At 35.9% G+C, this 13,985-nt stretch overlaps 1 protein-coding gene across 11 annotated transcripts in view; it reads left to right on the top strand.

Annotated features, from left to right (window-relative positions):
- The window catches only part of ptprt (protein tyrosine phosphatase receptor type T), a 334,801-nt gene that overhangs the window by 247,028 nt on the left and 73,788 nt on the right, over window positions 1–13,985 (top strand). For all 11 annotated transcript variants that reach the window (XM_032549166.1, XM_032549170.1, XM_032549167.1 and 8 more), the window contains one exon: window positions 7,579–7,733. In XM_032549166.1, coding sequence (XP_032405057.1) covers window positions 7,579–7,733 — 155 coding nt within the window. The remainder of the gene's footprint in view (window positions 1–7,578; window positions 7,734–13,985) is intronic.

Below are 13,985 nucleotides of genomic sequence, written 5' to 3' on the forward strand. Positions count from 1 at the left end.
CTAAAAAGAACTCGCTTCAAATTAAACAATCCCGAATCGTTATGGTTCATCCTACGTCATTTCACCCTATACAATTAAGCATAAAATAAGGAAGTCTCTTTATTCTGTAAAATGAATAACCTTCAGTAATGAGTCTTTTTTTAATGGAAACACGGCTTTTGGGAAATGAACCCCTCAAGTGCTCCTGACGTCTCATACATCACATAAGAAACAATTAAAAAGCTGATTTTTTTTACCCGTTTCATGAGTACTTCTGCTCTGCTTCACTTCATTTCCTCCCATCTCGTGTCTCTGGGGACCAAAACTGCTCTTAAACCCATCAGGGGAACGGCGCAGCTTTCCCTTATGGTTTTGAACGTTCCCTCACCACACATCTCTCATTATCGACACATCAAACAGCCTGCAATTAGCGTCGCCGGGGGCGCACAAGTAGCTCATGACTCTCGGTAGGGCGGGCGCCCGGTGGGGTAACCTGAGCGGTTAATGAACTGCCGCCGTGATATTCATTAAAGAAGGATTATGTCCCGTTCATTGCAAATTACAATATGAGGGATTTGTCATTTAAACGAGCCCATTATTGGGATAAATGTGTGATAGGAAGAAGTGCAGGGAAAGAATGGGAACAATAGTGAGAAAGTCTTTTCCATAAAAGTTCTGAGACGTTGCCTGTTGCTTTTACCACTTCACTGATTATATACATTCTTCCGTTTTTATGTTCCTGATTCTCTTTCTGGCCCACTTGCCTTTCTTCTTCTCCCTACTTTTTTTAATGAAAGTGCAGTCAGATAGTCAAGAATAGACCACTGTCAGTAACAGTTTGGCCCCAATCATAGAGTAGGTTGTGTGGCTCTCAAATATTAGGATTAAACCTGATTTTATTAGAAGGAAGATGTTTGGAAGAAGGTTTGTTTTCACCCTTTCAATCTGACCAATATTTTCTGTGTAAATATTTATATTATTAAATCTTCCTTAGTAGAATTGATTGATTAGTTCCCCAGACTTTCTTCAGGTTGACTCAGACTACATTTACGCAGTCGGCAAAATTGCGACTCAAATGCGCTTTTTTTACAACCTATATTCATTTTTTCACGGAAGTCTGAACGGCCCAATTTCTAAAAAGATCAGATTTGTGCCATACTTCATAATATGTTTAAAGAGTGGAGATAAGAAGTGAAAAACAACCAAATGTCCCCCAAAAAGCTCAAGTTAGACTATCATAAGAATGGCTGAGTGTTTTCAAGAAAAATTCAAAGGAAATGAAGGTGGTTTAAGACTTTTGCACAGTCATACATGTAATGAATAATCTCTTTGGTTCTACACAGACATTATTGCCAGTATACCGTGGGCCGAAGGATTGATAGGGATAAAGGAGATGTTTCTTCCAAAGCTGACCTCTCGTTTATTGCTTCCTGACCTTCGGAGGGATCAACAGTGTTGTGCTTGCATGCACACACACACCCACACACACACACACACACACACACACCCCCACACACACACACACACACACGCACACACACACACACACCATATAAACTCTGCAAGTAAACAAGGATACACACACCCACCATACCTGCTCTGTTCAGAATGGATGATTCTGCAGCTCATGATGTGGCAAAAGTTTAATTGTTCAGCAAAACTAAAGATATTAGCAATGAACTGATAGAAACAACCAGATCAGTTTATGATGTTTTGGTCAAAAGTTGGAGAAAAATTGTCAACTAAATGTTTAGAGTTTCCCCAGGAAGAGGTTTTACATTTAGACCTCATTATCTGATGAAAGTGGGAATAATTATCAGAAATAAAATGCTGCTAAATGGCAGTTTACACAATTTTTTATTGGATGAAATGATTAACAACAAACAACTTGAATATTTGTATTTTAAAGGTTGCCGATGATGCTTTCTTGACAGGTTAGGTAGATCCATTGCCGATACAAAACATGTTCATTACAGTTTCTGCACAAAATCATTCTTACATGATGAGATTATATTCTGGTCCTTTCAGAATGAGCAGTTTTAAGGTGTCTTGTCACTTTAAATCCAAACAAGGTGCTGCTGGCCACGCCCCCAAACTTAAATGTTTACACTCGCATGTGAAAATGGCTGGAAACAAATGCGCAATTAATGCTTTGAAAAGCATTAGTAGAGCCTCCTGGTAAAACCAGCTGACCAAATATGCTGGAGCTCAGCGTGGGTTGCTAGGTAATGAGCCGGGCTTTGCTGGGGTTGCTAGGTGATGGACAGTACCTACTGACTTGTGACAATATATTCTGGAGGTTTTTGGAATGTCTCATTTTCCAAACACCAAAAACATTAACTTATTGCCAAAAACCAGAGGTGTGTGTTTTTTTAAGCACTTGAGTTGTTTTTAGAAGTAGTAACCAAATGGAAATACAAAGAATTCTGCATAATGCGTCCCCTTTAATGCACACACACCTCTACTGAGATTTATTTATTGTTCTTTATCTGGCTGCAGAGAAAGTCTTCCTTATATCCGGTTTTGGGGTTACGGCCAATCAGCACCAAAGAAATTAAATTACTGTTTTCCAAATACAGTGGATATGTGAATTTTTGACAAATAATTTGGATTTACGTGGAGAATAGAAAAAACTGGGAATAGTTAAATCTGTGGATACTGACCTGTGAGCAGGCAGGGGTTATTAGGAAAACCTAATAACCCAGGAAAGTCAGAATATTGTTGATCGGTACATGTTATTGAAATTACCAAAGGGTCTTTGACAATGCACATCAATTCTGGTTCAAAATACAGCCACTGCAATCTTTCATTCACCCACTCAATCTCTAAGGGAGGCCAGAAAGAAAACACAAAACAAAGCACAGAGAGAATTTTATTTTTAACTATTAAGTTTCTAAAATTCACTGAATAACTTGTAGAGTGGATGTGGACCTTTGTATTACTGAAGTTAGCTGAGGTTGCTCTTGAAAAGTAAGGTCTTGTGTCTCAATCATGCCATGCAGTGCAAAATACATTTGTCTTGCATTGGCCTTTTTGAACTGGCTTTGCAGAGACGGCTCATTCCATCAGAAACACATGCAACGAGGCGGCATCGTGATAAGTCACAGAGGAAAACGCCAACTCACTGCCCAGCGTGGACCAGCAGCCCGACACAACCAACACATGCAGCACTCAGAGGCGAAAAGACTGAATGTCCAGCATGCACAGCTCTGAGGAGCTCAAATACTTGCCTCTAGAAACACACACCAGTACAAGAATCAATGCTTATGCACAAACACACAGTCCACTGTTTGCCATTTGTGACTCTTTCAAGCCCTTAAAGTCAGAAAAATGTGTTGATGTGCTGATAAAAATAAAGTTGAGCTATTTGTCGGATTAGTTCTGAGCAGCTAGGACAATCCGACAGCTCTAAGATCGTGTCGTGTGCGCTGGGCTTTACACTAAGGAAATGAGGAAGGGAGGGTCAGTGGAGAGCACCGGAGTTTAGCCCTTTTTCATTCAGTGTCATTAACAGAAAGAGAAAAAGGTCGGAAGAGACGATAATGCCGATAATTAAAATGACGTCAATTGTTTTAATTTATTGTATGATTAATTGATTTATCGTTTATCGCGACAGGCCTAATTACTAGTCTTGAGACTCGATTAACATTTTAATTCCAATAATTGCATTGTCTGTAAATATTTGCATTTTAATCAAGAAGTATAGAGACAAAATAAGCAACATTTTCAACTAAAACACTAATTTTGCTGCAAAATTTTTGAATAAATAGACAGATATTTATTGTTTAAGTCTGTTAGGGTTTTCAACCATCAGATTGGTGCAAAGTGCTTTCAAATGTTTCTTTAATGTGAATTTGAAAACATACTTTTTAAAAAAAATGTGGACTGTGGACTCTGACATTAGCATTGGTGCCATCTGTGCTGCTGCCACATGAATATGAATATGTTCGCTGATAGAGTAACTCCTTTTAGAACAACTTGAACAAAACCACCAGCGTCCCATCAGATCATTTTTTGAACCATAAATTAACCCCCAGTCAGCCAAGAGAAATGGTTTTGTCGTCCTTCGCTGTTGTTTGTGGATGCTGCTTGTGCGTCAGATTTATGGGAGAACACATGAATACAACAGTTCCACCCAGAATTATTAAACGCAATGCAATTTTTAATGCGCTAAAATCCGTGTAATTAAATATTTGAAATAAACACATTATAGTTCCAATTGTAATTATTACAATACATGACATTTTAATGTTCAATATATTTATATTATATTATATTGAATTCTATCTTATTTTAAAATTTAATTGTTACATTGTGCATGATGTATTCTACAAATTTTACCTATGAAAGGTATAATAAGTTGTATAAAGTGTTATAAATTGTTTGTGAACAAGTACACCAGTTACACTAAGCTAGTTTAAGGTCAGTTAGTTCGTTAGTGACACAAATTGTCTCCACATGTTGGCTCCATCAGAATTCAGTCCACACTTCCAGGTTCAGTCACAGACGTGTAAATCTTTTCTCATTGCAAACAGAAACTAAAGTTTCACATGCCCAGTTCTTCTGCATGATGACTTAATGAAAAATGGGACAGGGAAGCTGAGAGTCTGAGCATTCGTCTCTATCATATCAACTCACAGATATTTAATTGCTTCCATTTTTTCAGGGTTGAAACTTCTTTTGTGCTGTGCTTGTAGTTTTTTTCCTAATTTTTCCACTGTTCAAGTCGTCATTTAATACTTGAATATTGAGTAAAACGGCACGCAAACTCCACAGAAAACTTTGAAAGACTTTCAGAAAGTCTGAAGAGCTATTTAACAAGACTAAAAGAATCTAATAATGTCGCTGCCTTGAAATTAAACTTATAGAGCTTTTGTCAGGTCGCACTTCACCGCAGTACTATTGAGTAAATGATTTATTGAAATGTGAAAAGATGAAAAAATATAATGTTATTTTCTTCCTATTAATTGGTTTTACATTTCAAATTAACCCACAGCAAAGACCAAACTGCATTTCTATCTCCATGTTTATGATTAGATTTTAAAAAGTTTGCCTTTTGTAAGAAGTGGATGTGCAATATGAAGGAGGATTTGGGTTAAAATAGTTCAAGCAGGTCAGAACAGAAGCAATACTCAATGAACTCACTGAGATCACTTTTTGTTATTTTTTCCACAGCCTCACTCATGGCAAAGAAACCAGCTAATTGCTTCATAATAGCACTGAAGTTCTGTTATGAGTCAAAGATTTTACATTGCATTCCACATAAGTTCATTTCATTAAAGCACAAATTACAAAAGAAAACCTGCAGAACGTATTTCACTAATAGTGTCGTAGTTTTAGATGCAAAATCTGTGAAAATTTTCTCAGCACAAGACTTGTGCAGCAAGGAGAGACGTTAAAACTTTTATTAACGTCATCAACACTTCAACATCTAATTAGAAAATGAACCCTGTTAATGTAAAATTTTGTAATATTGTCTGAATTTCCTGTCAAACAAAATGCTTGCAATGAATCCATGAAGATATTCTATTTGTGTCTACAAAGATGCTGCTGGTTGTTTTAACAGACCCTGAAGCATATGAGAAGCCATGCGGGTTTCTCATGACGTCGTAAGTTTGGAAATGTGCAGAAGATTTGAGTCCAAGAGATGAGTCAAACTGCAGAACAAAACAGAACAGGCAGTTCATTTACATGGCTGGCTCAAAGCTTTCTGAAGAAGCAAAGTTCTTTTAAGATGAAGTGCACTAATTATCACTTCCAGCATTTTTAGACTCAAAGTATTTCTGACTTTTCAAGACAATTCACACAAGATGAGATGAATTTTGTTGTGAGTCTAGTTCGCAGGGTTCAACTTTGATGTCTACAGCATGATTTCCTTCATGGTTTCTAAACCTGAAGCATCAGCAGCCTCTGTAAAATATTAATCAGTAAATGGCTAAAACATGGACATGCAAGCATTGAGGGAAAAGCAATATCTAACTAGTACAGCTGGGTTTAGATGTAGAAATGTTCTAAATATGAATGTCTTTCTTCTCATACTGACCAGTCAAAGTGTTTTTACCTAAAAAATCTCATTCTCATACTAATAGTATCATTTGGCAATTTCAGGCTTAGTGTCTTATCTAAGTTCGCCTGATCATGTGTTTAGGGAAACTGGAACATATTTACTTAAAAATGTCTCAACTTTGGAAGAGCAACAGTGTTACAATGGCCACCTTTCAACAGTGAATCATATCGTCTTTCCATTTTTGTTCTAATTGCTTTAATGAAAGCAAAATAATCACTGCTTTCATGACTAATTATTAGACTCTATAATGGGATTTTGTTTCAGGTTTTGCAAACCTGAAACAGTTTCTCTGCAGGTAGCCACCCTGCCTGGCCAAACGAACAGAATAAAAAGTAGCAACCAGGATTAATGTAGGCAAAATGTACAAGTCTCCTACTGCATATCACTACAAGAGTGATTATCTTTCAACCATCAACAACTTATGTAATCGTGGTTGCAGAAATGATGTTGGTCTATATAATGGGCTTTAAATCATTAGCGACTAAAACTGCTCAACATATTTATAAAACTGGAGGAAAGACGGGGAATCATCGCCTTCAAGGAAGAAATGTGGTTGGAAAATAATCATAAATAATCATGGAAATGTTTGGTGAATTCAAATCGAAGATGACCAAAAACAAAACTCATGACTGTTTATTACTGAAAGTAAGAGCATTTCCACATGCAATGTGAAAGGAACTCGAGGGATTTGGACTCTCCCTCAGAGAGTGGCGCAAAAATGAATATCTGCAAATCCCAATAAACTGACATACTGTTAAGAAGGCCCAGATTCCTTCACAATAAAGTGATGAGGTACATAAAGTCACAGCTTCTGAAATTAGACTTTTTTTTGTCAGGAATAAACAAAACATGTGTATTAATCTCTGTGATGTGAAAATCTGGTGGGGACTAGATGACAGTTTCACGTAAACGTTCAACTGCCAGAGCTTCAAAGTAAATTCAGGAGCCGTATCTCATTTAAACACTGAAACTTTGCCGTTATAACGAGATGTAAAACCTGTTAAAATGAGAAAATATATTCTCTTTTAAATAAGAAAGGTCGGAACAGTAAAACAGCAATACTTCTTGGGATTTTTAAATGTCATCTAGAAGAAACAGAGTGAGAAGGAGGATCATAGTGAGTCCCTTTATGCCCTTTAACGAGTCGTAATCAGTCAGAGGAACATAATATTATATCTCCTTATAACAAGAAACTCTCATTTTTACAAAGAGATTATAAAGAGATTTTCTCGTTATAACGACATTTTGCTTCTCAATTTGTTTCCAAACTCTGACAGTTAAAACTGTTTACATCCTGGTGTGTCAAACTGTTGAATTTAAAGATGGCCTTAAGACGACGGATCCTTTATTAAATGCTTTGCAGTATCCATGTCTTTCATCCTTAAGTATTCATTCTGTGCTCAATTCACTTCATTTCACCCCTCATCAAATCTTATCTCTCTGTGTATAAATATAAATATAACTTACCGTAATTCACAAAGTTGTATTCATGTCTTTGGTTAGATTTTATTCCACGTTTGTTTTGCTTATAGGAAGTTGGCCAAAAAGCAGAAGGAAACTGCGAGCAGCTCCACCCAGCAGAGGGAGATGGGTCCGGTCACCACGGCTGATAAGAGCACCACTAAAGTGAGCACCTTGCACAAAGACGACCCGTTCTCCACTTCCAGCCCAGACCTCAACGGCTTCAGTGAGTAAAACTCATCTGCAGTTCTGTTCTACATGAAAATGATCAAGATTCACATTGTTACTGGCAGCATTGTGGACATCTGGAGAACATTATCCATAAATTATTCCAGAAACCTGAAGAAGAGTAGGAGTGCACCGATACACTTTCACTTCCAGTACAGATATCTGAGACAAAGTATCAGTCAATACCGATCCGATACAGAAAAACAGCACTGAATTGACGAAACATGTTTTTGTTTTAAACACAGACATAAATGTACTTTATGTCTGTGTTCATTTGGCCAGTACAGTACACTTACTTACACCAATAGCTTGGTCATGTAAAACCAACCCAACTTTAATTTGCTCAGTCAGTGAAATTATGACAGTCAATGTAAAATGAAGAATCAAGAAACTGACAAAAACAATAGATTCACTACGTAAAATAAACACATCTTCTTTCAAATGGTCCTGAAAGTACAATTAATTAATCGCAAAATTAATTGAATTAAGTAATTCTACATATAATGTAAAATAAATATTGAAGGATTTCATTATTCAGAGCACAAAGCATAGAATTAGACTGAATAGATCTGCCTTTATTCATCTGAAACTGTCACTGGAACCCAATCTAGATTTTTTATCAATATTAGGACCAGTAGAGATATTAATATCGGATCAGTATTAATCTAAAAAAAAGCAAGAGCTTCCTGTATTCATGTCCGTCTATTGGCTGGTTCTCTGTCAAAACACACTTATTAATCAGTTATTAACCCAAATAACAGACGTTGTGATTAGAAATAAAACTTTAAGATGAGCAGATAATGCAGTATGTCACAAGCTTCCATCTTACTTTGTGCTTCTTTTGGACATAACTGCTCCTTCCACTCGCAGATTGCATCTTGTAAAAGAACGAACTGCATTTTTCTATTTTTCTTCTTAAAGTTACTCATATTTGTGTGTCCGGTATAATTAGACAGTTGCTCTCAGGCGGGCATTTTTCTCTTGTAAATGTCACGCTGGCCTTTGGGGGAACTTGGCTTTTGAGAGCTCCAGGTCCAATTTAATGCTGGTCATAACTGCCTGCACTCTTCTTCTTAACTCTCCCTACTGATGTACAAAAATTGTTCCTGCACTGAAAGATGCAGACTGAGTGGTGTTACATTTGTTGCATTTTGAACATTCAGGTTAAATTCATTCATCTACATTTCTACACTGCAGTACATTGTTTTGTATAAACGTTTTTGCATATTTTTATATTAACTTTTTGATTAAAAGTTTTTAATGCTGGGTAAAAGCCTTTTTGTTATCAATGTAAATGTAAAAATCAGAAGGAAGGTATTAAAACTTTTTGTTGCTCCTTAGGATGCTGTCTGTTCATTTATATTCGCTAATAATTCCCTGATTTCTTCACAGAACAGTTCAGTTTATTTAGGGTTCATTCACACCAGCCCTGTTTAGTCCACTTTAATCAAACTCTAGCTTGTTTGCAAGGAAAGTCCAGTTCATTTCAGGAAGTGTGAATATGCAGCTGAACTCTGGTTGTCATAAAATCAGTTCAACCGATTTGGTTGAACTGAACTCCGGTGCTGTTTGAAAAGCAAAAGCAGGAAAGCAGACTGAAGTGGACTACAACACAGTGCATTCTGGGTAACTACAACCAAAACAAACATGAGAGTCTAGCTCTATCAGAAGAAATGGCTCGATCAAAAATCCTCCAGCCTCTAAAATCTGACAGTGCTCCATTTTTGTTTACATTTTGTGAACAAGGAAGTTATCTTCAGTATCTTTTTCTGAGGTTTTTGTGATTTTTAAAAATTTTTATTTTTGTTCTTGGTGCAGCGCCATCAAAGGCAAGGACGAGGAAGATTGTTTGACACAATGCAGTGTGAAAGAAAACTGCAGCAGCTGAAATCGTTACTTTTTGATTCTCAATCAAACTGAGCCTACCGACTGAAAACACCCCCACATTAAATTACACTCAGGTGGACAGAGTTTAATTATTATGTGACGTTTGAAGGCATTTGGTTGTGCTGTACTAAATACAAATGCATAGCGTTCTCAGCACATTTCTGTTTGTGAAAAGTTAGGAAATTTTGTTCCATAATGAACTACTTGTTGGTCTATCACAAAAAATAAATACAGGAACTTTGGGAACTGCATGAAGTTAAAAGTTAGTCATAACAATGTCACAAATTAGTGTCCTCCTATCTGTAATTCAGCTTTGGTAGTGTTTTTTTCTGAAATGGACAAACATTTACTTGCATGCAGCATACTCTGCCAGGCTCGGTCCTAATGAGACTGAAAGCGCTGACACAGAGAAGGGACCCAGTAATATTTCTGCAAGGAGTCTCACAGGGCAAATAACCTTTTTGTGTTATTGCATTCTCACCCAGTCACCAGATATCTTCACAGGACATTGCTGTCAAAGCAGATTTTTCTTGGTATGCAGGTACACTCCTGACTGTGTTAAAGCCAGACTGCTTTTTGGGCAACATTAGCATACAGTGGTAGTTTGCATAAAGCGAGAGGGATTTTATCACCAAGCAGGAGAAAATGTTTGTTTGGATGTATTAGAAGTGTGGGACAGAGATAAAGAATGAGAGAAGTGATGGAGGAAAGGGAGGATAATAGAAGATATACAACTTCAATAACCCACAGCGGGGAAGTGATGTCATCAAATGTACAGCAAATGGAAAATAAATAACAGTAGGGTGCTTGATTCTCATCGCCCTTCAGTCTTCTGTCTGGGGTTTCTCCCATTGAGCTTGATTCTTGTTGAATTTCAGTGAACAGAAGAAGAGACTTGCAGATTTGAGTATTGTGCAAACCATTATAAAATTCTAAATAAAAAGTGATCTTACATTTTAAACTTGCATCCCAACACTTTTACAACTGCCCAGTTGGTCTCCCCACTGAGGGAATCACTGTCTGTTCTAAAAGGTTTGCTAGTAGAAGACATTTCTGGGTAGTTGGTCAAATAACGCATAAATGTAGCTAATTAAGAAAGCTGGTTAAAATTCCTTTATATGCCAAGGAGGTTTATTTTGCTCATGTTCTATCTATAGTTTTTTAAAGTGATGATTCACTTTCTTTTCAAATAAGAGCTTGTAACTTAATATTCTATATGCTCTAATTAAGTAAGAAGCTGAACAGTTTTGTTAGTAATTTTTTGAGGGAAACATTTCTTAAACTTGATGTTGCATTTTTTTGTGCAAAAAGTCCACCTCAAAAAAATATGTTTACATGAATTAATTTATGGTTTTGATCTTGGGTTTGTTTAGAACATGGTCAGTTTGTGGGACTTTAATTTTAAGAAAGAAAAACATATGTTACTACTGGTACATGGACTGAAGTACAAGAACTGAAATTCAGCTGCCAAATGAACCCAAAGTGTTTTACACCAAAGAAAACAGAATAAGAGGCATTGAAGTAGAAAAGATTCACAGAATCTGATTCTAAGAAAGGCAGATCTGTCAGTTTCTAAAAACTAAAGGAACGCCGGTACATTTCTGTGTGCTTGGCAGGAACAGCTGAACGGTGTGTTATTTCTGAGATCCAAAGGTTTGCAACCAGGACTGAGTGTACTTGATAATATCAACCTCCCAAAACTTCAAAAATGATTCTATTTTATCCAAGAATTTAATTATTTTCACATTTCAGTACAATAAAAATAGCATCTGAGAACATTTCAGTTAAACTAAATATTCATCTTTATAAAGTTATAAATGTACGAAACACGTGGAAATTAATAAATAGATGATAAAAAGAAGATGAAAATTGGTTCTAAAACAAATGTTTCACCATGTGAATAATGGCGGCTTACTGCTTTATATTATATTTTCAGACTTCTGTAACAATGAAACATGATGGTGAATTGAGAGATTTAAACCTTTAAAGCCTCAGATGGAAATTTCATTGTAACTTATTTTCTTGCTTAGCTGAAGACCAGCAGTAGATCACCAGCTTAAGATCTAAACAACTGATTTATTATACATAAATCAGATCCATGAGCAGGAAGACAAATTTAAAACTTTCTGTTCAAGTTGCTGTTTTACAGCAAAATGCTTCATTTACAGTAAACACTGATTAATTAAAACATTTCGTTAAACTGTTTTCATCAAATAAACTTATTTTGCATCTACAGCTGTAACAGGGACAGATACATATATTAAGAGGGAAATTTATTAAAAAATAAGTAAAAAAGAAATAGAATGAGCAGACAGTAAAGTAAAGGATGACATGAGGAGACAGAGGATCTGGTGACTAATAGCAGCTGGAATCAGTGCGGCTCTTTCTGCACAGCGATCTCCATAAAACAATATTTTAAAGAAGAATTATAATGAAATCCACTCCACCTAATTAGATTTACATGAAAAGTCTATCTTAATGAAAATTAGTATTTTATTTGTAAAAAAAATGGTTAAACTGTTCTGACTGATTTTTAAGAGGTACTTCAGTCAAATATTTTCTGTAACGATTTGAATAGCATAAAAAAATCATTAATAAGACAAGTATAAAAAAAACAAACTGTGCTACAATTCAGAACCATTGATCTAATTAACTAACTTAAATGCATAAAATGACTATAAAAGTATACAGAGAAATGGACACATTTAAGATTCTATTACCTGTAATAATCGACACCATACACTAAAACCAACTGTATCTCACATTCAGCAGCAACAAACTCATAAGCTGTAGAGGGAGATGATGGTGGGACTTTCCAAGATCAGGCTGTGATTGTTGGGAAAGACAATTGAGTTGAACTGCGATTGAGATGCAGCTCAACTGCAGCAGAAACACCACAACGCATTAAAAATAAAGCTAGTTTTGGACTAACTTCATTTATATTTTAAGTTTTGAGGTCTACATTTTGATCTAGAAACTCCATAAACTGCTTTTAGTCTTAAATTGGTAGTAATTTAAAAGAAATGCCATTCTACACTCAGAACAAAGTTCTTTCTGGCCAGAATATTTTTCATAATTCATAAAAACTGAAATGCAGACTACTGTGAAGTCCTCAGAGGTTTTTACAGGTCTATGGTTTGTCAGTTTAATAACAGCCTCTTTAGATTTTTGACCAGTCACAAACCACACAATAAAAGATATACTTATATATACTTATATCTTTTATTCTATCTATCTATCTATATATATACATATATATATATATGTATGTATATATATATCTATTTCAGATATACTGTATATATATACAGTATATCTGAAATAGCAGGTATAAATGATAAATGTGTAGGCTAGTTGTCAGAGCTTATTAAGTTTATTAAGTGTGTAATATCCTCCAGTTAGTCTCCCAACAGTTCTCATTTTAACTTATTGAGCATGTGCCTGTGTCTGTCTGCCCTACAGCAGTCTCTGGGTGTGTAGAAGAGATGGTGTATGCGCAGGAATAAGGTAGCATTGGTCACAGTTAAAGGAAGGAATTTCTCATAATGAACCACATTTATAAAATGTGATGTTTCCACCTAAAGGTCCCCACTTTGCTCTGTCTTCCATTGGTGACCAGCTTGACAGCCCATCCTTGGGATGAACTTGTGCAAGTGTTCGCTTAGAGCTACTTATTGCTTTTCCACCAAAGCAACGTTGGCTCCTGTACTGAACAAAATGGAAGATTGCTAAAGTGAGCCACTCACTGTTTGCTGTTTTTCCAAATATTTGTTAAATAATGGGTTTTCATCAGTATCTTGGTGAAGTCCAGGAGTTTAAGTCAAAATTTCCTTTCCTTATAACGTGAGACGAGTGTCTTGTTGAAATAATCTGCCAGTAGAACTAATGCTTTTTAAATCAAGGTTAAGGAAATATTGACTTGCAACAAGCTCCTGTATCTGGTTGAAAAGTTAGTTGTCAGTTAGTTTTGCCTTAATTTCAGTGTAATAATATATTTGCGCTGGAGACTAGATCCAAAGAGTTTGTTTTTGCAGTGCAACAGCTTATTTTCTTTTGTATTTTAGTGACAGTCACTTTGTTTAGTATAGGCATGGATTTTCATTTTCTTCAGCCTGCTATTTTACAAGTTACTATTTTGTATGCAAGTAAATAGAGAACATAGTAAATAATGCATAATGCATACTATTTTGTATGCATTTAAAGCATGAAATACCTTGCAGTACATGCAAGGTATTTCATGCTTCTTTAGAAAGTAAGCTAATAAAAGCGAAGCTCTATGCAGACTGACTTGCATAATGACTAAACAGCTTTGGGAGGTTTTGCTATTGATAAGTTATCTGGTACTTCAGCTGCATCAATGATC

Source organism: Xiphophorus hellerii, chromosome 20, assembly GCF_003331165.1.
Source record: "Xiphophorus hellerii strain 12219 chromosome 20, Xiphophorus_hellerii-4.1, whole genome shotgun sequence".
NCBI lineage: Eukaryota > Metazoa > Chordata > Actinopteri > Cyprinodontiformes > Poeciliidae > Xiphophorus > Xiphophorus hellerii.